The following is a 26,790-nucleotide window of genomic DNA, read 5'->3' as shown; positions in this document are numbered from 1 at the left end:
GGGAAGGCCCCAAAACAGTCCATGATTTGCTGCAGCACTTAAACTTCAAATCCCACAGAAATTTTTCTTACATCATAATAGATGAAGCGACCTGCACAGATTACTCTTATTGAGTTGATATTAAAAGCAGCTGAAATATTTTTAGTAAAGAAATGCAATCTGAATGGCATACACACGCAGGCACATTTTTTAAAAAAGCTGGCATGTAATATAGAGTACAAACAAAACTGCACAGAAGTATGTTAAGAGTGAGAAGGACCAGTAAATTAAAGAAACATGCCTTAATGTACCGTCTGTCTTCGCCGTATGGAGTGTTTGTACAGGCAGGCACCAACTATTGCAACGGCAACAACTACAAGAAACCAGGAAACAAATGACATGTCACTGAAAAATTATTGCCAAGATTCAAAATCTAGCAGAAGAAATAAATGTTGGTTAGATTTCCATGACCAGAAAATGTTATTTTATTTAAGCACATACACAGTTGTTTTCTATGTCTCTTCACTATCTAAATCCAATTCCCTGAATCACTTAAACAGGTCACAGTACATCACAGAAGAGTCCTTGATTAATTTAGAAAATTATCCAAAGCATATTTGGGATGCAAATTCATAAGACTAAGCACATTGAAACAACAGGTATTATTTAGAGTTTGTTAGTAAACGGACATGCAGAATATAAAGAATATACAATCACCAACACAAGGTAGTATATTATATAAAGGGTCATGTTTTCCTAAACTGGTTTACTTAATTAATTTCACACTATTAAAACTAAAGAAACTGAAAAATCACTAAAAATGTCAATGCACTTCTTCAGAGTAATATCTTGATTTAAGTGGTAGCAAAGTTTGGAATACTTACATACAGAAAGAATAATTGCAGCAATGAGTTCTCCATCTGGGAAAAAAGAAAACAGTCTGAAGATAATTGAGCACATGGGTGCCTCCAAATAGCTGTTGCTTTTTAATTTGATCAGATAAGCTATAATTACAGCAAAGAAAAAATTTATCAATCTAGTTTTAGTATGACTGCTAGTACATCCAGGTGATTTTGACCAAAGAACCCTTCACAATAGATTCCAGCGTTAGGATTCCCCACGTGAAATTCTTAACAGGAACCTTACTTTTTATCGTGTGCTGTAGCTACCACACCAGGTTATTTAGTAAAGGTAGCTAGGACAATTAGAATTCACTAGATTAGAAGAAAATTGTTTAAAACATATTATCCCATTATAGTTCAGTATTCAGACTATTTCTTATGATTTTGTCAGGAATTTAACTGATACGTTCTCCCCCGAAGTGTTATTGTTGAATAAATCATAATAAAGTTCTATTAAGCTATCACACAAATGCTATTTCCAGCCTTCACAAACAATGCTTTATCTTATCATCACCCCTCCTAATTTCCCTGCCCTCTAAATAAAGACACAGTCCTAATTACAAGGAGATTTTCTCTAATAATGTATACGAAACACCAGGGCACATGGATAAAAATTATGCACAGATACATAAACATAACCATGCTTTTTTGACTATCCAGAGAGCAATAACTAATACTACCAAACTTTAATTTTTAGAAATGTTTGTCAGTAGTACCTCTGCTTTTAAACTGCCATTATATATATTTTTATTACCTAAAATTCAGAGCATAAAATGTTATGTTTGGCTCTGCTCTTTTTATTTCATAAATATTAAATGTAAGCATTTTGAGATGGCACCGGATTTACTTGGTACCATGGCAGTTTGACCACAGTTTTCAGAGGGAAAACATAACAAGCCTAAAGTACATTTTATAAAAAGATTAACTTGACTAAACTAATCTAATGTAAAGAAAAGTAATAGCTATTTTTCTTCATTTTCTTATCAAGTAATATTTATATTTCATTTAATGGTCACAACTATATTTCGTCAAGTTCTTTAACACATATTATTGTGCGAACTATGTGAGCCAACATAAAGTGTGCTACCTTTGTGTACAACTAATACATAGTAGCACACTTTAAAGTACAACTAATAGTACTTTAAGGCTGTGTATACAAAGTACCAATAGAAAGAAAATTTATCTAAAGTCACCATCACAAAATAACACTATCACATGGGACAATTTGTGACGTTGTTGATATGTTGTTTCTTCTCTAATTACAGATAGTTGGAAGAGTTCCACGTAGAACTCTAGGGTTTCATAATGCAGAGTTATTTATAACCAAAATCATACCTAAGTCCTCAAAATGTTCAGGTTCACCTAGGTTAGTATAGTCTGTAAAAAGAAAAAAAAATTGAAATAAGAAAAAAAAAGGTAGAAGAAAATAATAAAGTTAAAGACCTATAAATTTATAGGTTTTGATTTTTTGCCTTTGTACAAAATCCTTGGTAAATTCATTTTCCCTGCATGAATTATGTTAATGCTTCTCTTTAAAAGCAGTATCATAAAATATCATAAATTTATATTCAACATAAAATTTATATATAAATATTTATATTGATATTTATATATCAATATCAGTATATTTTTCCTCTCCATTACCCTTTCCTGGGACAATATTCTGTGGTACAGCAAACAAATTTATCATTAGTAAATTGTCAAAATTAGCCTATAAATTCAATGTAATTTTATTTAATATTAAAAGACATAAGATGGCCTGAAAATCATTTAAAACTTGACCTGCAATAGAGTAAAATTCAGCATAATGAAAAACCATTTATGAAAAACCCATAGCTAACATCATATTCAATTGTAAAAGACTGAAAATTTTTTTCTTGTCAGGAACAATACAGGATGCCCACATTTGCCACTTCTATCAACACAAAAAATAATATTTTAATTTCTTTTTCTTACCTAGTCAGAGCAATTAGGCAAGAAAAAGACATAAAAAGCATCCAAACTGAGAAAGAAGAAATAAAATGACCTCTGTTCCAGATTACATGATCTTTTAAGTGGAAACTCTAAAGATTACACACACACCCCCACACACCCACAAACACACATACATATACACACAAATCTGTTAGAACTAATAAATTAATTCTACAAAGTTGGAGGCTAGACAATCAGCAAACAAAAATCAGTTGCATTTCTATTCACTACCAATGAAAAATCTAAAAAAAAAAAAAAAAAAAAACAACTTCACTTACAGTAGCATCAAAAAGAATAAAGTACTTAGGAATAAGCATAACTAAGGAGATGAAAGACTTGTACACTGAAAACCACAAAGCATTGCTTAAAAAATTGAAGAAGACGTTAAAAAATGAAAGCACATCCTATGTGCATGGATTGGAAGACAATATTTTTAAGATATTAATACCACACAAAGCAATCTACAGATTAAATGCCACCCTTATGACCATACTGAAAATTCCTTTGCATAAATAGACAAATTCAGCCTATAACCTCACATGAAATTGCAAGGGACTAGAAGTAGACAAGAAAATCCCGATAAAGAAATGCAAAGATGAGAGAGCTCACATTTCTTAATCCCAAAACTTACTAAAAAACTATAATAATCAAAACAGTGTTATTAGCATAGAGATAGACACACAGACCAATGGAATAGAATCAAGAACCCAGAAGCAACAAGGGTATATTGCACAGCACAAGGAAATATAGCTATTATTTTGTAATAACTTTAAATTGAGTATAATTTTTAAAAATATCAAATCACTATGTTGTACACCTGAAACTAATATAATATTATAAAAAAACTATACTTCAATTTAAAAAAAAAGAACAGAAAGCCCAGAAATAAACTTTCACTTATATGGTCAAATGATTGTTCACAAGGGTGCTAAGAATATTTAATGGGGTAAGGGCCTTCTTTTCAACAAATGGTTCTTGGAAAACTGGATATACACATGCAAAAGAACGAATTTTGACACCTACCTCACATTATATACAAAAATTAATTTAAAAAGATCAAAGAACTACATTTAAGAGCTAGGGAAGTTGCCAACACAGTAGAGTAGGAAGACTGTGAGTTCACCTCCTTCCTTGGGCACATGAACATTACAACTATCTACAGAACAGTTATGGATGAGAATGACATGAAGACCAGCAGAAATGATCTTCTACAATGAAAGACATAAAGAAGAAATTGACATAAGACAGGAAAGAGGACCAGAGACATGGTATAAACAAGACCCATACCTCTGGGTAGGTGACCCACAAACTGGGAGGCTCATTACAATTGCAGAGTTTCTCCCCAAGGAAGGAGGGGTCTGAGCTTCACATCAGATTCCACAGCCAAGGGATCCTGCACCAGGAAGACACGCTCCCAGAATGTTCAGCTTTGTAGGCCAGCATGGCTTACTTTTGGGAGATCCACAGGGCTGTAGGAAATAGAGACTCTACTCCTAAAGGACACAAACAAAATGTCACACACTCTTGAGATCCAGGGCAGAAGCAGTAATTTGAAAGGAGCTTGGGTCAGATCCACTTGCTGATCTTGGAGAGGCAGAAGGCAACTGGGACTCACCCTGGGGACACATGCTGGCAGCAGCCATAGCTCGCAGCTCATACCACAGAGACTTTGGTGCTGGCAAGTACCATTTTGGAATCCTCCCTCTAGCTTATTAGCACCCTGCCCCCCAGCAGGTGGGCACAAGTTCTGGGCACCACAGGTCAAGCAATTATTGGAGTGGAGACACAGCCCCACCCACAAGAAGGCTGGCCGTCTTTGGACCCTTGATTCTCCAGCTACTTGGGACCCATCCCTGCCCAGCAGAGTGCCAAGGTCCTGGCCCAATACACTGCAACCAGACCCTAGCACCAGGCTCTGGAAATTCGTGGGCCAGCACCAGCCCAGAAATCCATGGGCCCCACCCCACCCACCAGCAGTCTGATTTCAGCTCCAAGAACCTTGGACCTCTAAGCCAGCTTCCCCAATATCAGACCCCACCCACTAGTGGGCCAACACCAGCTCTGGGACACCCTGGACACTACAGTCAGCCAAGTCAGGACACAACCCTTCCCACTAGCAGGCTGATGCTAGCTTTGGGGTCCTCCTGGCCATAGCCCCACGTACCAGTAGGCCAAAACTTGCTCTGAGACCCACAGCCTGTTTCCCTAGGATGCAGCTCTATCAGCCAGTGGGCCAGTACTAGCACCACTAGTAGTAAAATCATCTATATCCCAAATTAGTAGTTAAAGGATGAACAAAACAAAAAAAGATATAAAATATGATGGTAAAAACATTAAATGTGGTGGGATGGAGTAAAAATACAGGGTTGTTAGAATCCATTGGAACTTAAGAGATTAGCAACTTAAAATAATCATGTATATATATAGATTGCTATATATAATCCTCATGAAAACCACAAAACAAAACTCTATAATAGATATTCACACAAGAACGAGAAAGGAATCCACATGACACTAAAGATAGTCATCAAATCACAAAGAAAGAGAGCAAATGAAGAAAGGAACAAAAATAAACTATAAACTTAAGAGCTAAAACTATAAAACTCTTAGAAGAAAACATGGAGGACAGCTTCATGATGTTGGATCTTGTGATGATGTCTTGGATGTGACACCAAAAGCACAGGCAATCAAAGAACAAATAGATATATTGGATCTCATCAATATTAAAAACTTTTAACAATGGACACTATCATCAGAGTGAAAAGGCAATCCACAGAATGGGAGGAAACATCTGCAAATTATATGTCTGGCAAGGGATTAATATTTAAAATATGTTATAAACTTCCAAAGATTAAAAAATATTCAAAAATGGGCAAAGGACTTGAATGGATATTTCTCCAAAGATACACAAAAGACCAATAAGCACATGAAAATATGATCAATTACTAATAAGTATAGAAATGCAAATAAAAACCACAATGATATACTACTTCACATATATTTATATAACTTTTATCAACAAACAGAAAACAAGTGCTAGCAAAACGATGGAGAAATTGGAACTTTTCTGCAACACTGGAGGGATGTAAAATGGTGCAGCTGCTGTGGAAGACAGTATGGTTGTTTCTCAAAAAATTAACCTAGAACTACTGTATAAGCCAGCAATTCTATTCTTATCTTTATAACCACCAAAACTGAAAATAGGGACTCCCCATACTTAAATGCCAGTGTTCAGAGGGGCATTATTCAGAATAGCCAAAAGGTGGAACCAAACCAAGAGTCTTTCAATAAAAGAATGGATAAAGGAAATGTGGTATATACAATGGAATATTATTAAGTCTTAAAAGGTATAAAGTTCTGATACATGCTAAAAGGTGGATGAACCTTGAAAATATTATGCCAAGTGAAATAAGCCAGAAGTGATTCCAAGTCTATGAGGTACCTAGAATAGCCAAATTCACAGACAAAGAAAATATACAGTGGTTAACAGGGCAGAGGGGAGGAAACCTGGAGAATTATTGTTTAATAGTTATAATGTTTTATTTTGAGATGATGAAAAAGTTTTGGAGATAGATGGTAGTAACAGTTGCACAAAAATATGAATGTATTTAATGCCACTGAAATGTACAATTAAAATAGTTAAAATTGTCAATAAAATAAAATAGAAGTTGATCTAGAAAAATTAACATAGAAAGTTACTTTTGGGAGATCCACAGGGCTGTAGGAAACAGAAACTCTATTTCCTGAGCATCTGAAAAGGAAGGGTTCTGTCAGATATCAAAACATATCATTGTACAGCAATCAAAACATCAGTTTGGTGCTGGCACAGGAATAGACAGAATTCAAGGGAACAGAAAGAAGACTAGAACAACTAAATTTAATGTGTGATAAAAACAGCACTTCAACAAAGTTGAAGAGAAGACAGTTTATTCAATAAATAGTGCTACTTTGCCATTGGATGAAGGTAGGTGGAGTGGGGAGGAACCAAATCTCATTTCACATACCATAAAGAATGTGAGATGAATCAAAGATTTAATGCAATCACACAATCACATGGTGGAAGTGTTTATTTAATTGCAGCATGGGGACATGGTGGAAATGTTTATATAATTTCAGCATAGAGAAGACCTGAAGCTTTTATAAGAAAGACACAACACTCATATCTGTTAGGGAAGACATCAACACATCCAACTACCTGTTAATGTAAAAATTCTGCACATATAAATGATCACTGATAGAATAGTTAAATGAAATATGGTACATATTAAAATCATCATTTAAAAAGAGGGGAGGGGGCTGGGGGTGAAGGGGAAACAGACGAAGCGAGAGAGTAGCACAGACATATATATACTACCAACTGTAAAATAGTCAGTGGGAAGTTGTTGTATAACAAAGGGAGTCCAACTCGAAGATGGAAGATGCCTTAGAGGACTGGGGTGGGGAGGGTGGGGGGGGACTCGAGGTGGGGGGAGTCAAGGAAGGGAGGGAATACGGGGATATGTGTATAAAAACAGATGATTGAACCTGGTGTACCCCCCAAAAAATAAAAAAAATAAAAAAAAAGAAAGTTTTGCAGAAAAAAAAAAATAAAAAGAGGGGAATAAATCTAACTACAGCTCCTGTTCAAGACATTAAGTGGAAAAAACACAACTTTCAGGAAAATATAAACAGCATGATGCCATTTTAAGAAAAAAGAGGAAATGCCAAAACATGTATACCTACATAAATAAGAATGTTGATGTGTAGAAATAGATTAGAAAGACACCCTAACTATAAAGATATTAACTTATGTAATAGACCAGAGAAAGAGGTGGAAAACTAATCTTTTACTTTGTATGCTTCTGTGATGTTTGAAATTTTACAAATTTATATTAGTATGCTACTTATATAATTAAAAGTTATAAAAAGCAACCTATATTCAATAGTATAAACTCTTAAAAGAAAACTGACTAGTAAAAATAAGGCAAAGAAATAACCTAGAAGAAAATTCCACTAAATGTTAAGTTATAATGAGTTTTGATAAGTCAATAATAAAAATATTTCAGAAACCACATAGAAAAATTAATAAAGGACCAAAATAAGTGAAAGTAGACCAAAAAATTCAGCTTTATTGATAATTAACAAATGCAAATTAGTACATGACATCATTTTTCATCCATCACATTATTAAGTTCTAAACAATTTAAGTAGGATAAAGAGGTACTGAACCTGTATAATTTGAATCTGGAGTTGTAGTTGGAGAAGAATCTGGAAAAATAAATTTGATTCAATTCACCAGTCTCATCAATACAAAATTATAGAATTAATTTTGATTTTTGATTTTTTAAAAAGATTATTTCTCAAAATGAATTACTTCTCAAAATGAAAAATACACATGCTTTCCAAACTTTGCTATCTACTTCTGGGAAGTTAACATATATATTTACACAAGTACATAAGAATGTATGCATTAGAATGTTCACTACAGCTTTGTATTATATAATGGAATTCCTAGAAGTTAACAAATAATGTCATAAAAATCACGTGTTCAGAATAAACATAGAAATCTTTTTAAAAATGCAATCCACATAGTATCATATTTTATAATTTGTATCCTTTCTTTTCCACTTAGTATTTTGTCCACATTTTTTCATAGTCTCATAATCAGATCTACCCTATCACCATTATATGTCACTAATGATCCTGTTTATAGTCTCTCTATAACTGATGATAAAAAAGACAGTCTCATGAGGAATTTTGATTTTTGATATTTAAAAAAAGATCCCATGTAATTTATCTTCTTTATAAACTTGTCCTCACAATCCTCTTTTCTTGCAAACACTAGACTGTATCAGTGCTTTATAAATCCTTTATGAAATGCTTACGGTCAACTTTTTCAAAAGAGCATATCGACAAACGTAGTATACCATAGTGCGTAATCCCATAGGATCATGTGAGTAAACACGGATGGGTCAATGACTATAGATTTCATATGCAATCTTTATATATCATCCAGCAAAAGAACATCTCTTTCCACATAAAACTTCACAGCACTCACCAAGGTACTTGAGGAGGTTACTGGGTACCAGGTTTACAGGAATTATAAAAAGGTGTTCTAATTACCATATTAACATGAATAATTCCCCTCAATTCTTCAAAATATTAGGGCAATAGGAAAGAAACAAATTAGAAGCCAGTAACTGACATTTGTTTGAGTCATTAAACAACAGGAACTGGAACCCACAGAAATGATATTACTTGAGTGAGCAGAGCCACATTAGGATCCTGAGTGACGTCTTCCAGGCTAATGCTCTTCCCACTCTTGTCTCTGGCTTCTGCTGGAACCAAAGAGAAGATGCCAGAGACAGCAGCCCTGAAATCAGGAAGACAGTTCCTTCCACCATATCAAAATAGCCTTTCAAGTCTTAAGTGGAGCTGCTGATCAGTAGTCCCTGCCAGAAATCCTCCATTTCATTTCAATAAATAAGGACTTTTCCTGCCTTTCAGTGGTTATAACATTTACTTTCTGTTGCCAAAAAAAAAAAAAAAGCCCCCACCCCCCAAAAAAAAGCCCAGTAAAGGGAAAGATAATAACTGTATGAGGTGGTAGGCGTTGGGGATGAGTAGTAGAAGTACCAGTCTTGTTCTGGAGACAGCAGAAATTTCCCAGTTAAAATTGTGCTATATAAAAAGAACGAAACTGGTCGTTGTCAGGAAAGTGAAATATAGTCCTGGACCTGGATGATACCCTCTAAAGGTGTCAACAGATCACTTTTAAAATGAATAAAAATAGCATTGTTGATGACACAGAAAACATATGTTAAAAAAAAAAGAAGCCATGTACCTTCCTCTACAATAATATTAATTCCAGTGAAACTGTAAATCAGGTGATCTACCTTTAAGAACTTCCTAAATGCCAGGCACTGTGCTAAGTGCTTTAAATGCATCCCATTGTAAATTTACTATCACATAGTGAGGGAGGCATTAAATCATTATATTGCGATACATGTAAATAAACACATCTAATGTTTACATAACTTGCCCAAGTTTACACACCTGTTTATATCTGTGGACTATGGCAAATAATTTTAGACTCACTAAATACAACAACTACCATGGCTGTAAATGCTTCTTCCTCCTTTTATTACTAAAAATGATAGTGAGCATAAAGCACCAGACATTTAAAGATATTGGAAAATATAAGCGGGACTTTATGAATCCTGAAGTACTGGAATTTGGAAGTTTTGTAGTGATAGTAATCGACACTGGAAAGCAAAAAATATATAAACTTGTTCAAATACTTGGGATTTATCACTTTCTGTACATTTATATGAATTATGCCTTTTGTAGTTCTTTAGGTAAAAATTCGCATGCTTTAATTTACACCGAAAAATGGTTGCTATCGATTTTTCATGTAAAAATGCTGAACAAGAGAAATTCATACGTCTGTGTGATATACATAACATGCTAAGTTCCTGTAAAAAGATAGAAAAATCAAAACATCAGATTTCTTTGTGAATGTGAAGTCATACATCTATCATGGAAATGAATGCAAGACATAAATACAAAAATTGTTTCTTTTCAATTATTCTGTATCACTGATATCTAATGTCAAAGAAATAAAATCTTAAAAAAAAAAAACGAGAAGGAGAAAGACACCTTTCATACCTTTAGTACACATTGGTATCTCAGGCTCCCAAGTACTGTTTGCGCCACAGACAATTGTGTTGTTGCCATGAAGGTAAAAACCTTGGTTACATTCAAATACAACTTGTGCTTTGTAGTAAAATTTTTTTCTAACTCCTGATACTATCATTCCATGTTCGACAACTGGATATTCACATTTCACCACTGAAAAGTGGAGAAATTCCAGAATTAGTGGAAAGCTGCTTTCACATAGGACCAAAAATCTACTGCAGTGTAGTAATTTCCAGTGGGAAGAAAGAGGCAAAGAATGAAAGGCAAGATGTTAATTGAAAAAAAAAAAAAAGAGAGAGAGAGAGAGACTTTGTGCATTTGAATTCCAGGGAAACAGATTTAGAGAACTCTAATGTTTTTCTACCAAGAACAGACTGTCACTACAGTTTACTGGCTTTCCAGTACTGACACATTTTTTGTTTGTTTGTTTCTGTTTTTGTTTTTTTAATTTATTGGCTGCATTGGGTCTTCGTTGCTGCACACGGGCCGCCTCTAGTTGCGGTGAGCGAAGGCTACTCTTTGTTGTGGTGTGCAGGCTTCTCATTGTGGTGGCTTCTCTTATTGCAAAGCACAGGCTCTAGGTGCATGGGCTTCAGTAGTTGTGGCTTGTGGGCTCTCGAGCACAAGCTCAGTAGTTGTGGCCATGGGCTTAGTTGCTCCGTGGCATGTGGGATCTTTGTGGCCCAGGGACTGAACCCATGTCCCCTTCACTGGCAGGTAGATGCTTAATCTCTGTGCCACCAGGGTAGCCCAGCATTGACAAGTTTTGAGAAAGGTCTGACTACCAGATAAAAATTCAGGGTAAGTCCAAAAGCAACTTTTGATACTCTTTAGCTCTAGGATTTTTTTCAGGTCATGTTCACACTAATTACAGTACCTTGCTCTTTTAGAAAGATAGCCAAACATTTTTGAGTATATAATACCTGAGCTCAAATTTAAAAGTTGAAAAGTAGCCAGCCATGAAAATATATGAAAAAGAAAGTTCTCAGGTGGCAACAACACACATTAATTTCTTGCACTGGGATGTTCAAGAAATACAAAGACCAGTGGAGCTGGTCCAAACATTTTGGACCACAACTCAGAAATCAAGAAACACATTTTTAGTTGTAAACCAGTATACAAGCACACAGCCTGAAATAATGTTAAAAGTTAATACTTAGCCCTCACACTAATGTACTCTGGTGTTTCCCATTCTACTCTACTTCTTCAGAAGTAAATTACATGTCATGACCCTCTAGATTGACTTCAGGATCTACTAATGGGTGTTGCACAATTTGGAAAAAAACAAACCAAAACAGACCAAAAAGCACTGGGCTGGGCAGTGAGTTCAAGAGAACATCTTATGAGATTAAATTTGAGCAATAGTTGAGAGCAGGATAATATACAGCCTTTTAAGCCAAAAGAAGGTTTTCTCCTTTCTTGTGGGTCTGAATTTCCATCAGGGATGGTTTCTGTTCAGCAAGGAGAACATATCAGTTCTTATCATTCAGGTTGGCTAATGACAACTTCTTTTAGCTTTTGTTTATCTGCTTTTATTTCTTTCATCTTCAGTTTTGAAAAGATTTCTCCTTGATAGGGAATTCTAGACTAAGTGCTTTATTTTTCTTCCAACACATTAGCAGAAATTATTGTCTTCTATTCTCCACAGTTCCTTAAGAGAAGTCAGCTGTCATTCTTCCTTTGGGGTGAGGAAGGAAGAATGTAATATGTTCTTTTTCCCTCTCACTGGCTGCTTTTTCTTTTGTTTTAGTTTAGTGGGGGTTTCTTGGTAAATTTTCAAAATGTATTTATCCTGCTAGGGTCACTGAATTTCCTGAACCTGTAGTGTTGTTGCTTTGAATCAAATTCAAATAATTGTCTTTATTGTTCTTTCTTTCTGAAACTCCAATTATGTGTATGTTTATTGGTTGCTACTCTTCCACAATGTATAAGTTTCTCTCTCTCATTTTAACATTTCTTTTCAAATCATATTGGGTTTGTATTGTCCTGACTTCAATTTCACTGATCTTTTCTCTGTTGTGCTAAACTGCTGATAATTTTGCTAATGATTTTTCTTTATGTAAGGTTTACTAGATAATATTTACATACAGTTAAACACTCAAGTGCATAGCTCTATGATGTTTAATACATGCAAATAATCATGTATTACCACTACAATAAAGACATAGAAAGTTTTCTTAACTCCCTAAAATTTCCTCATGCCACTTTGTAATCAACCCTCCCCATACCTCTAACTGTCTTCCTCAATCTGCCTACCATTGATCAATTTCTATCCCTATAGTGTTACTTTTCCTGAATATCATACTGGGATCACATCCTCTGAGTATGGCTTATTTCACTTAGCACAATGCATTTGAGATTCATACCTGTTGTTGCATGGATTAGAAGCACATTCCCTTTTATTGCAGAGTATTGTTATGTTGTATGGATGTACCAAGGTTGTTCTTCCATTTACCAGTTCAAGGACATATGGGTTGCTTCCAATGTGGGGTGATTATGACTAAGCATGCTATGAATATTCTCATGCAGGTTTCTATGTGTACATGTTTTCATTTTGCTTGGATTGCAGAGTTGTACCTTAAATGTATGCTTAACTGTGTAAGAAATTGTCAAATTGTGTTCCAAAATGGTCATACTACTTTGCATTCTCATCAGCAATGTATCAGAATTCCAAATACTTCATATCTGTATCAAAATATGGTATTGCTAATTTTTCTTTTTAACTTCAGCCATTCAAATAGATGTTTAGTGATTTCTCATTGTGGTGTTAAATTACATTTCTGTTATTACTAATGATATTGAGCAACTTTTCATATACTTTTGGCATCCATATATCTTCTTTGGTGAAATGAGTCTATTTAATATGTTGCCCCCCCTTTTTTTTGTAAATTGTTATTCTATTCTTATTGTGTTTTGAGAGTTCTTTATATATCATAGCTAGAAGTCAGTTCAGAAATGTACTCAGTAAATATTTTCTCCTAGTCTGTGGTTCTTTTTTCTTTCTTCAAACTGTGTTGGGGAGCAAAAGTTCTGAGTTTATAAGAAGTCTAATTTATTATTTTTTCCTTTAAAGGATAATGCTTTTAAGGTTTTGAAAAAATCTTTGCTAACTCACAAGTATTTTCTGTCTTATAGTAAAAGTCTTATAGTTTTAGGTTTTACATTTAAATCTATGATCAAGAGTCTTTTCCAGTCACAATGGTATGAAACTACAAATCAACTACAAGAAGGAAACTAGAAAAAAAACCTAACACATGGAGACTAAACAACATGCTACTAAACAATGAATGGGCCAATAAAGAAATGAAAAAGGAAATAAAAAATATCTTAAGACAAATGAAAATTGAAACAGTGCATTCCAAATGTATGCAATGCAGGAAAAACAGTTGTAAGAGAGAAGTTTATAGCAATGCAGGCCTATCTCAAGAACAAGAAAAATCTCAAGTATACAATCTAAACATATCTATAGAAAAAAAGAGAGTCAAACCCCCCCAAAAAAAATTTGTAGAAGGAAGAAAATAATAAAGAATAGAGTTGAAATAAATGAAATTTAGACTAAAAAACAATAGAAAAGAACAATGAAACTAAGATCTGTTTCTTTGAAAAGATAAACAAAATTGACAAACCTATAGCCACACTCATCAAAAAACAAAAGAAAGGATCCAAATAAATAAAATCAGAAATAAATGAGAAGTTACAACCAATATCACAGAAACACAAAGGGTCATAAGAGAATATGAACAATTATACACCCCAAATTGGAAAACCTGGAAAAAATTGATAAATTCCTAGAAACATACAATCTCCCAATACTGAGTCAAGAAGAAATAGAAAATCTGAATAGATCAATTACTAATAATGAAATTGTCAGTAATCAAATAACCCCCAATAAACAAAATCCAGGACCACACAGGTTCACAGGTGAATTCTACCAAACATTAAAAAAACAGTTAACTTTTGCTTCAAAAGACACTGTATAGGAATGAATAAAATGAGCCATAGACTGGGAAAAAATAGAACTACCATATGATCCAGCAATTTTACTTCTGGGTATTAAACCAAAGAAAACAAAACACTAATTCAAAAAGACTCATGCAGCCCTTTTTCATTACAGCATTTTTTACAACAGCTAAAATATGGAAGCATCTTATGTCCACTGATAGAATAATGATAAAGAAGATGTGGTATATACATGATGGAATATTATCCAGCCATAAAAAGAATGAAATCTTGCCATTTGCAACAACATCGATGGACATAGAGGGTATTATGCAAAGTAAAATAAATCAGTCAGAGAAACACAAATGCCATATGATTTCACTTATATGTGGGATCTACAAAGCAAAACAGAAACAGGTTCATGGATGCAGAGAACAAACTGGTGATTGGCAGAGAGGTGGTGGCTGAGAGGATGGGGAAAATAAGTGAAGGGGATTAAGAGGCACAAACTTCTAGTTATAAAATAAATAAGACATGAGGATATGATATACAGAATAGATATAGTCAATAATTCTGTGATAACTTTAAATGGTGACAGATGGGAACTAGATAACATGGTGATCATCTTGTTATGTATATAAATGCCAAATCGCTATGTTACACACCTGCCTGGTTTTGGCGTCAGGGCATTGCTGTTCTCATGAAATGAGTTGAGAAGTGTTCCCTCCTCTTGTATTTTCTTAAGACTTTGTGTAGAACTGCTATTACCTATTCCTTAAATGTTTGGTAGAATTCTCCAGTGAGGTCATGGGGTTTGCAGTACCTCTTTGTTAGAAGGTTTCAGTTGTCAAGTTTTTAGGCATAGTTTGTTTTATTCCCTTATTTTCCTTCAAATGTCTGCAGAATATTTTGTAATGATCTCTTTTCCACTCTTGATATTGGTAATTTATATCTTCATTTTTCCTGTCATACTGTCTATAGGTTTATCTATATCATCAATTTTCTCCAAGACCAGAGGCTGATTTTTTGATTATCTCCATTTTATTTTTCTTTTCAATTTCAATGATTTCTATCTTCATTATTTCCTTGTATTTTCTTGTTTTGGGTTTAATTTGGTCTTCTTTTTTATTTTCTTATGGTTAAAGCTTAGATGACAATTTGAGAGTTTTCTCTTTTTCTAACATAAGTATTTCATACTATAAGTATCCTTGTAAGCAATACTTTTGATGTATCCCACAAATTTTGATATATTGATATGCTGTGTTTTCATTTTTATTCAGTTCAAAACACTTTCTAATCCCCCTTGTGACTGCTTCTTTGGCTTGTGGTTTACTAAGAAGCATAGTTTTCAAGTATATAGAGATTTTACATATAACTTGGTTTGATTTTATTCAGTTGTGATCAGGTAAAGTACTGGTAATAGTTTCAATTTTTTTGATATGTATTAAAATTATTGCCTAAAATGTGATATTAGAGAATGTCCCATGTACAGCTGAAAAGAATAAATATTTTGCTATCATTCAGTGGATCCTTCTTCAAGAGTCACCCCCCACCCCGTGTCTCCCTGCTTTTTGTCACTCTGTAGTCATTAAACATTGTTTAAATAAATTTTGTCTAGAGTTTAACAATCTTATCTGTGAGAAGGTTAGTCTTTTACAATTTATCATTTCCTGTAGACAGAACTCCCAGAAGTCTCATAATACAAGATAAAACTTTCTTATTTTTAAAAAATTTTAAGAAGAAAATATAGTTTTTATTGGCATATAGTTGATTTACAATGTTGTGTTAGTTTCAGGTGTACAGCAAAGTGAATCAGTTATACTTATACATATATTTCCTCTTTTTAGATTCTTTTACCATATAGGCCATTACAGACTATTGGGTAGAGTTCCCTGTGCTATACAGTAGGTCATTGTTAGTTATCAAATTTATATATAGTAGTGTGTATTTGTCAATCCCAATATCCCAATTTATCCCTCCTTTCCTCTCTGTTAACCATAGTTTTCTATATCTGTGACTGTATTTCTGTTTTTTAAATAAGTTCATTTGTACCATTTTTTTTAGATTCCACATATAAGTGATCGCATATGATATTTATCTTTCTCTTTCTGACTTCACTCATTATGACAATCTCTAGGTCCATCCATAATGCTGTAAATGGCATTATTTCATTCTTTTTTATGGCTGAGTAATATTCCATTGTATATATGTACCCCATCTTCTTTATCCATTCATCTGTTGATAGACATTTAGGTTTCCATGTCTTGGCTATTGTAAACAGCACTGCAATGAATGTAGGATGCATATATCTTTCTGAATTATGGTTTTCTCTGGATATATTCCCAGGAGTGTAGTTACTGGATCATATGGCAACTTTATTTTTAGTTTTTTGAGGAAACTCCATACTGTTATCCATTATTGCTGTAACAATTTACATTCCCACAACAGTGTAGGAAGGTCCCCTTTCTCCACACTGCTTCCAGCATTTATTGTTTGTAGATTTTTTGAGGATAGCCATTCTGATTGGCATGAGGTGACACCTCATTATGGTTTTGATTTGCATTAATATAATAATTAGTGATATTGAGCATCTTTTCATGTGCTTTTTGGCTATCTGTATACCTTCTTTGGATAAATGTCTATTTAGTTCTTCTGCCCATTTTTTGATTGGTTTTTTTGTTTTTTTTCATATTGAGCTGTATGAGCTGTTTGTATATTTTGGAGATTAATCCCTTGTTGGTTGCTTTGTTTGCAGATATATTTTCCCATTCTGTGGGTTGTCTTTTCATTTTGTTTAGTATTTTCTTTCCTGTGTCAAAGCTATTAAGTTTAATTAGGTCCAATTTGTTTACTTTTGTTTTTATTTTCATTACTCTAAGAGGTGGATCAAAAAAGATCTTGCTGCGACTTATGTCAGAGAGTGTTCTGCCTATATTTTCATCTAAGAGTTCTATAGTATCTGGCCTTACATTTAGGTCTTTAATCTATTTTACATTTATTTTTGTGCATGTTGTTAGGGAATGTTCTAATTTCATTCTTTTTATATGTAGCTTCCTAGTTTTTCCAGCACCACTTTTTGAAGAGACTATTTTCTCCATTGTATATTCTTGCCAACTTTGTCATAGATTAGGTGACCATAGGTGCTTGGGTTTATCTCTGGAATTTCTATCCTGTTTCATTGATCAATATTTCTGTTTTTTTTTGCCAGTACCATACTGTTTTGATTACTGTAGCTTCATAGTATAGTCTGAAGTCAGGGAGCCTGATTCTTCCAGCTCCATTTTACTTTCTCAAGATTGCTTTCGCTATTTGGAGTCTTGTGTTTCCATACAAATTGTAAATTTTTTTGTTCTAATTCTGTGAAAAATGCCATTGGTAATTTAATGGAGATTTCATTGAATCTGTAGACTTCTTTGGGCAGTAGAGCCATTTTGACAATACTGATTCTTCCAAGAACATGTTGTATCTCTCCAACTATTTGTGTCATCTTTGATTTCTTTCATCAGTATCTTATACTTTTCTGAATACAAGTCTTTTGCCTCCTTAGGTGGGTTTATTCCTAGGTATTTTATTCTTTTTGATGTGATGGTAAATGGGGTTGTTTCCTTAATTCTCTACCTGATTTTTCATTGTTAGTGTGTAGGAGTGCAGGAGATTTCTGTGTATTAATTTTGTATCATCTCAAATTTACCAAATTCATTGATGAGCTCTAGGAGTTTTCTGGTAGTGTCTTTAGGATTTTCTATGTATAGTATCATGTCATCTGCAAACAGTGATAATTTTACTTCTTTTCCAATTTGAATTCCTTTTATTTATTTTTCTTCTCTGATTGCCATGGCTAAAAACTTTATTTTTTAAGCCAGTGTGTGTTGAGTTTTCTGATGCTTTCAAACAGACAAAAATCCTGACTCATGCATATACACAGTGGTTCATGATGCATAATTTGCAATGCCAAGGACATGTGGAGAGACAGGAGGGGAACTCTAAAACTAGAACTATCTTTAAATTTGATTTGACAAATATTAAATTAAATTAGAAGTCAGTTTAGCAAGAGGAGTAAGTACATATGGCTGTTTTGTTTACTTGTAGGTAAAACTATTTATGAAGTGTTTCCACAGTATTTACAAATTAAAGAGGAAATAAATGGAAATATTACTACCTTTACACTGAGGAGGGTCACTACTCCATCTGTCACTATAAACACAAACAAGCACTCTCTCTCCAACAAGTGAGTATTCATCTGGTCCATCTGAAGGATCACAGCTATAAGTTACTGTTTCATTATATTCATATTCCTCCTTGTAATTGGCGAATCTTCCATTTGTTATGTTTTTAGGTTCTAAACACAAAATCCCTTTTTAAGGGGGAAAAAAGGACACTAAGTAAAATTAAAAGATTAAACAGTATTAGCAAAGTCTTATGAACTGCCTTAGAAAAATTCATTAACATATGATTAATATAAGCTAGTAGTGAATCCAATATCCATTTAGAAGAAAGTCTCTATGTGAAAACGTATTATCCCTAATTCAAACCATTAATGTAGAAATTAACTTTTAGGATAAAAGTTGTTTTCTTAAATGCCTATATAAGATATGAAATACATATATTTATCTGCAAGGCCATAGTAAGTTTTGTTCTCATCATCATAAAAGATGCTAAAAATATAATGCTGAAATATATTGTGATTAAAAATATAACAGTGCTAGTTGAGAAATGCTTTATGATTTATAGATGTATCCATTCACTAAATTGGTTGTTCACGTTAATACCGAATATTGCTGTCATTTTTCATTTTCACACCTGTAAGCATATGGTGAAATTTTCCAGAGGCTACAAATTGTGTGATTTTGCAACATACTGAATCCAGATGTCTTCCTTTAAGCCAGATATTAAAGTAATTTGCAAAACTGTAAAACAACACCCCTCTTCTATTTGTTTTGGAAATTTTTGATTTTTCATAAAAATATATTGCATATATTAAAATGTATTGAGCTTTCTTTTCTTAAAAATGAATTCATAAATAATTATTTTTATACCTTTTTAGTTTTAATTCCAATATAACAAATATCAAGACATAACTCACATAAAGAAAAGTTCTTTATTATCTATGTCAATTAAAAAGCATAAAGGGATCCCCTGGCCAAAAAGTTTGAGAACAGCTGCTCTATACTCCCAGTAGAGAATATACTTACTTTCACATACTGGAGGATTATCATCCCAGTTCACATTATTACCAATAATGTCACAGTATAGAATTCTTGATCCAACCATGTAATAACTAAATGAGAAAAGAAATGTTACTGTGTTCTTTTGCAATTATAAGATGTGCATAATAATGAAAAAGTTTATATGATTGTTTTTTCTCAGTATAGTAATTTGAAGAAGTTTATTAAAATATAATGGATGTGCTAAATTTGCAACTCAGTCTAATAAAGAGTTTCTGCATGTGAACACACGTTGTCCTACAGCAAAATGTTTAAATTATTCTGTCATGCCTGTCAGTGTGGCCTCTTTGCTAGCTCCAGCAAATGCATCACATATTCACTTCTCTATGCTTTTGCTCACAGCATTCTACTCAGTTAGGATTGAGCAGAGAGATAAGGCATTAGAGTTTGCCTGCCTGGATTAGAGCTTCAGCTCTAGGACTGACTTCTTATTTGAGCTTGGACAAGTCCCTTAGGCAACTTTTTCTTGCTCAGTTTTGTCATCTATGAAAAAGGGGATAATAGTACATGTCTTCTAGGATTGTTTTGAGTATTAGGTGAGTTAGCATCTGGCACACAGTGAGCACTTGGTAAGTTTTAGCTGTTATTAATATCCTTTAGATCAGAATACAGGCATACCTTATTTTATTGCTCTTAACTTTATCAACATTTTAACAAATTGAAGATGTGTGTCAACCCTGCATCAGTCTATTTGTGCCATTTTCCCAACGTTTGCTCACTTCATGTCTCTGTGTCACATTTTGGTAAATCTCACATATTTCAAACTTTATTACTATTATTATATTTGTTATGTAATCTGTGACTGATGATCTTTAATGGTACTACTATGACTTGTTGAAGGTTCAGCTTAAGGTTAGCATTTTTTGGCCATATGGTATTTTAAAATTAAGGTATGTACATTTTAAAGATATAATTCTATTGTACACTTAGTAGACTACAGTATAATATAAACATATGTAAAAAATTCATTTGGCTTGCTTTATTGCAGTGGTCTGGAACAAAAACTGCAATACCTCTAAGGTTTCCCTGTGTCATCCTAGGAGTAGCTCAGGAATACTCCTACTAAATGAAACCTTCTCTGATGATTTAAACTCACAGTACACTCTCCTCCTTCTGGATTCTCGCTGTAATGATTGTGAGTGATTCTATCTATTTGATACTTCTTACTTACTATTTTTGCTTTGATGCCTCTATGTATACACTGTATTTCTCAAGAAGGCTACAGCTTCTTTGAGAAGACTCTATGTCTTAAACTTTTGGTATTCTTCAAAGTACCTAGCAAGATCACTTTATAAAAATATTCACTGAAAGTTTCATTATTTTTAATTGATCTAGTTAAAAAATACTTTACCTGCTTCCAGTTGACTTCTCCCCCAAGACACACTCATTGATTCTAGATTATAATGTGTGTTTCTTAGGATGATGGCAATTTAAGAGGCACTAGGAATCTGTCTCGCCACCTTGACAACAATTGCACTGGTAGAATCTGCCTGATTTGGGAATTCTGGCTTCTGTTGATGATTTTCAATCTCCAGGTGAATACTTGGACAGGTTAAATTGACTTATTCTGATCAACATCTGCTCTTAGCACAGTGGCAACTACCCAACCCCACCCATAGCAGTATGGCAGGGATATGTGCATGTGTTCTCAGAGCAGCTTACAAGTTGCCTGTGGGACACAGGGTGGTCAAAAAGGACCCTGTTCTCCAAATATCACAATCTGTGTTCTTATCACTGATTGCTGCTTTAGTCACAGAGAATCAGACAAAGAAGTGGGCAGCCATTGTTGTCACACCTCCCTGCACTCTTGCAAGCCCCTTAAACCCTGGCTAAAGTAGATTTCAGGGGACTTAAATATCAGTGCCCTTTGTTCCTTCCTTCCTTAATTTTTTTTTTTTTTTGCTTTTTCTCCTTCCAGAAGCCAGATATTAAACAGTAGAACATTCAAATACAACTGCATATTCAGGGCAAATCAGACAGTGATTGTGCATGCCTGAGGAATGGCTCAGTAAAGACCTGAGACAATCTTCAGTTTATACATCAGGCTGACCTTCAGCACAAAGATACTATACAACAATAAAAAATAACATGAAAGAGCAAGCCCTAGAGAAGGGGAGAAATCTAATTTCCAGAGTTACCAAATTATTAGATTCAAATGTACAGTTCAGTAAAAAAATCACAAGGCATACAAAGAAACAGGAGAGTATGGGCCATTCAAAGGAAGAAATAAATCAACAGAAATTGTCCTTGAAAGAAAACTGATGGCATATTTACTAGACAAAGACTTTAAAATAACTGCCTTGTGAAGGCACTCTCAGTGGTAACTCCATGTATGCTCGTTCTGCTGCTTGATTTTTCTTCAGTGAGGGAGCTGAGTGGTAGACATAGAGATATATATCTTTATGAAGGCTCTGAAAGCAAGAACATCACTCTCAAGGTCAAGCCTGGTGTTACCACTGAGAATGTCAAAGCCAAAACCCAAGACAAGGAGGACATCTTGCTTCCTCAACAGCTTTGGATTTTTGCAAGCAAATAGCTGGAGATGACCATACTCTCTCAGATGACAATGCCCAGAAAAAATCCACCTTGCACTTGGTGCTTTGCCTGTGGGGTGGCATCACTGAGCCTTCCCTCCACAAGCTTGCCCCAAAATACATGGCTACAAAATAATCTGTCACAAGTGTTATGCTCACCTGCATCTCCATGCTGCCAACTGCCACAAGAAGAAATGTGGCCACACCAACAACCTGTGCCTCCAGAAGAAGGTCAAAAATACCTCTTCAATGGCTCCTCCTTTGCCTATGGGGAGGCCTCCTACCTAAGCCCCATAGGCCTGGGACCTCAATAAATTTTGAAAGAAAAAATGACTGTCTTGATGATACTTAAAGAACTGAAGGAAGAAATGTAGAAAGTCAAGAAAATAATATGTGTAAAACATGGATATCTCAAATAGGAGACAGAAAACCTAGAAAGAAATCTAAAGGAAATTCTGGAGTTGAAAAGCACAATAATGGAAATTACAAATTCACTGGAGGTATTTAAGGCACACTTGAGCAGAAAGAATCAGAATTGACTCTGAGGAACAGAAAGAAAAAAGATTGAAGAAGAATGAACAGAGCCTAAGGGATCTGTGGGACACCAGCAAGCATACCAAAAGAAGAAGATATAGAGAAAAGGGCAGAGAGAATATTTGAGGAAATAATGGCTGAAAACTTCCCCAATTTGATGAAAGAAATGAATACAAATTTGCCAAAATCTCAACGAACTCTAAGATGAACTAAATAGGCCCACACTAAGACACATAACAATCAAACTTTTGAAAGACAAAGTCAGAGAATATAGTAAAAGCTGCAAGAGAGAAAGAGAATCATCACATACAGGGGATCATAAATAAGATTATGAGATTTCTTATTGGGAACTCAGAGCCCCTAAGACAGTGGGCAGATATGCTCAAAGTGCTAAAAGAAAAAAAAACTATTAAACAAAAATCCTCTATCCAGCAAAATTGCACCTCAAAAGTAAGAAATAAATTAGGACCTTTCCAAAACTAAAAGCTGAGGGAGTTTGTGACCACTAGACCTCAACTGCAAGCTATACTCAAGGGAGTTGTGCAAGGTAAAATAAAAGGACACTAGACAGTAACTCAAATCTGTTTGGAAAAATCATGATCTCACTAAAGGTAAAGGAATGGGCAATTATAAAAGTTAGCATTACTGTAATAGTGGTTTACAACTACAATTTTTGTAGTTAAGTTGGTATAAATTCAAATTGGAGTTCTATAACTGCAAGATATTAAATGTAATCCATGTGGTAACCACAAACAAAATAGCTATAGAATGTAACAATACAAAAGGAAACAATACAGGAATTTATACATTTCACTATTAAAATCAGCTAAACACAAAAGAAAACAGTAATGCAGGAAATGGACAAAAAAGCTATAAGGCATATAGAAAACATGGCACAATGACAGAAATAAGTCCCTCCTTGTCAGTAGTTATATTAAATGTGAATGGATTAAACTCTTAATCAAAAGCCAGAGATTGCCAGAATGCTTACAAACACATGATCCAACTATATGCTTTTCTACAAGAGACTCACATGACATCCACAGACATGAGTGGGTTGAATGAGAAAGGGTGGAAAAACATATTCCATGCTAATAGTAACTAAAAGAGAGCAGGAATGACTATATGAATTCAGACAAAATAGACTCTAAACCAAAAGCATATGAGACAAATAAGAACATTATATATTAAAAAAGCATTAAGTACTGAAAGAAGATATAATAATTATAAACATTTATGCATCTAATGAGAGGCTATCAGAATATACAAAGCAAAAAATGACAGAATGAAGAGAAAAACACAAATTTCTACACAACAGGCATTTCTACAATAATAGTTGATTTCAATACCCTACTCATAATAATAATGAATTGAAAAACTAGATTGACAATAAGTAAGGGAGTAGAGGACTTCAACAATACAATACCAACTAGATCTAACAGACATGTAAACAGCATTCTACCTAACAACAACAGAATATAGTCTTCTCAAGTGCACTTGGGACATTTTCCAGGTCAGATCATATGTTAGGTCACAAATGAAAAACACAAATATTCTTCAAAGCATAACTATATAATAAATAATACATAATTATTATGCATTAATATGCTAGGCTAGTTAATTATGTTAGTCTAAAAATTAAATATTAATTAATCAGTAGATTTAAAATGAGAGATATATAAAGTATCTTCTTTGACCACAACAGGACAAACCTCAAAATCAAAATCAAAAGGAAAATTGGAAAATTCTCAAAATTTTGAAAATTAAATTTGAAAATTAAATTGCTTTTAAACAACCAATGAATCAAAGAAGAAATCACATGGGCACTTAGAAAACACTTTGACATGTATGGAAATGAAAATATAACACATCAAAACTCATGGAAAGTAGCAAAAGCAGTGCCAAGGGGGGACTTTAAAGCTATAAATGCTTACAATAAAAAAATGCAAAACCTTACACACTCTGAAACCAAGGTCAGAGGCAGTAATTTGAAAGGAGCCTGGGTCAGACCTGCTTGTTGATCTTGGAGAGCTTCCCAAAGAGGAAGGAGGCAATTGGGCCTCCTCAGGGGAACACAGAGGCTGGTGGCAGCCATTTGGGAGGTCATTCTACCATGAGGACATTGCACCTGCCATTTTGGAAATCTCTCCTAGTGTTGGGAGGTCATCCACTCACCAGCAAGCTGGCACCAGCCCCAGAATGCACTAGATGGACATCCTGAGACTTGGTCCTGCCCAGGATCAGCTTGATACCAGTCCCAGGACTTCCTGGGACATATAGACAGCTGCACCAAGACCCAGCCTCACCCACTAGTGGCTCAGCAGCTCCTGTATGAGGCATGGCCTGGGAGCCAACCAACCTGGGTGCTAGCACTGCCTATCAGTGTTCCCCAGTAGTTGACCCTGCCATAACAAAAGAGCCTATGCAGCCCACATAAGGGACAACATGAGGGTATATAGGTATAGTAAATGGAGGGGAGTATGTTGCTGGGCCATGCACAACATTTCCTATATAGGGCCACTTCTCCAAAATTGAGAAACATAACTGAACTACCTAGTACTAGAAATAAACAAGAGAATTAGGGGAAATGAAGCAAGAGAGGAATAAATTTTTAATGAAGGAAGAAACCCAGAAGAACTAAGTGAAGTGAAGATAAGATATCTACCTTATAAAAAGTTCAAGGTAATGATTATAAGAAAGTTCAACAAAATCAGAAGTAGGATGGATGAATACAATATGAAATTTAATAAACAGTTAGAAAATATTAAAAAAAAGACCTAAGCAGAGCTGAAGATATAATATTTGAAATGAAAAATACACTGGAAGGATTCAACAGTAGATTAGATGATAAAAAACAATGGATCAGCAACTGGAAGACAGAGTAGTGGAAATCACTCAAGCAGATTAGAAAAAAAAAAAAAGAATTTAAAAAAAATGTGGATGGTTTAAGAACTCTCTGGAACAATATCAACCATACTAAATAATTTGCATCTTTGGGGCCCCAGAAGGTGCATAGAGAGAGAGAAAGGAGCAGAGAACTTATTTTAAGAACAAATAGCTGAGAGGAAATAGACATCCAGGTACAGGAAGTGTAGAGAGTCTCAAACACAGTGAACCAAAAGAGATTCACACCAAGACAAACTGTAATTAAAATGGCAGAATTTAAAGATAAAGAGATTTTTTTAAAGCAGCAAAAGAGCTAGTTACATACAACAAAACTCCCATAAAACTATGTGTTTTCAGAAGGTACTTTAAAGATCAAAAGGCAGTGGCATGATATAGTTAAAGTGATGAAAGTTTAAAATTTACATAAAAGAATAGTGTACTTGGCAAGGCTACCATTGAGATTTGAAAGAAAGATAAAGTTACAGACAAGCAAAAGGTAAAAGATTTCAGCATCACTAAACTGGCTTTATGAGAAATGTTAAAAGGAATTTTCTAAGTGCAAAAGAAAAGACCACAGCCAAAAGTTTGAAAATCATGAGAGGAAATATCTCATTTGTAAAGGCAAACATACAGGAAAGGCAGTAGATCAACCACTTATAAAACTAGTAAGAAGATTAAGACAAAAGTAGTAAAGTATATACACACATACAATAAGTTAAGGGATGCAAAAAACAATAAGACATAAAATATGATGTCAAAAACATGAAATGTGAGACATGGGGAGTAAAAATAAAGGGTAGTTAGAATGTATTCGAACTTAAGGAATCAGCAACTTAGAATAATCATATATATATATGATTGTTATGTAAAAACATCATGGTAACCACAAACCCACAATCTATAATATATGCACACATAAAAAAAAAAAAAAGAAATTCAAACCTGACGTTAAAGATAGTCATAAAATCAAAAAGAAAGATAGCAAAAGAGGAAGAATGGAAAAGAACTGCAACAACAACCAGAAAATGACTAATAAAATGACAAAAATTCATACCTACCAATAATTATTTTAAATGTAAATGGAATACTACTCTAATCAAAAGACATAGAGTGGGTAAAAGATAAAAAACAAGACCATCA

At 34.1% G+C, this 26,790-nt stretch overlaps 1 protein-coding gene across 1 annotated transcript in view; it reads right to left on the bottom strand.

The window, feature by feature from the left end:
- Nucleotides 1–10,301: 10,301 nt before the first annotated feature.
- Nucleotides 10,302–26,790, bottom strand: part of LOC130848830 (membrane cofactor protein-like) — a 55,052-nt gene continuing 38,563 nt past the window's right edge. The window contains exons 6-9 of the mRNA XM_057727209.1: nucleotides 19,664–19,749; nucleotides 18,631–18,825; nucleotides 10,503–10,685; nucleotides 10,302–10,309 (exon numbers count right to left, since the gene is read on the bottom strand). Of these exons, the coding sequence (XP_057583192.1) occupies nucleotides 10,302–10,309; nucleotides 10,503–10,685; nucleotides 18,631–18,825; nucleotides 19,664–19,749 (472 nt within the window). The remainder of the gene's footprint in view (nucleotides 10,310–10,502; nucleotides 10,686–18,630; nucleotides 18,826–19,663; nucleotides 19,750–26,790) is intronic.

The sequence above is a fragment of the Hippopotamus amphibius genome, chromosome 3 (genome assembly GCF_030028045.1).
Source record: "Hippopotamus amphibius kiboko isolate mHipAmp2 chromosome 3, mHipAmp2.hap2, whole genome shotgun sequence".
NCBI classification, from domain to species: Eukaryota; Metazoa; Chordata; class Mammalia; order Artiodactyla; family Hippopotamidae; genus Hippopotamus; species Hippopotamus amphibius.
This window is presented reverse-complemented; position numbering and strand designations above follow the sequence as displayed.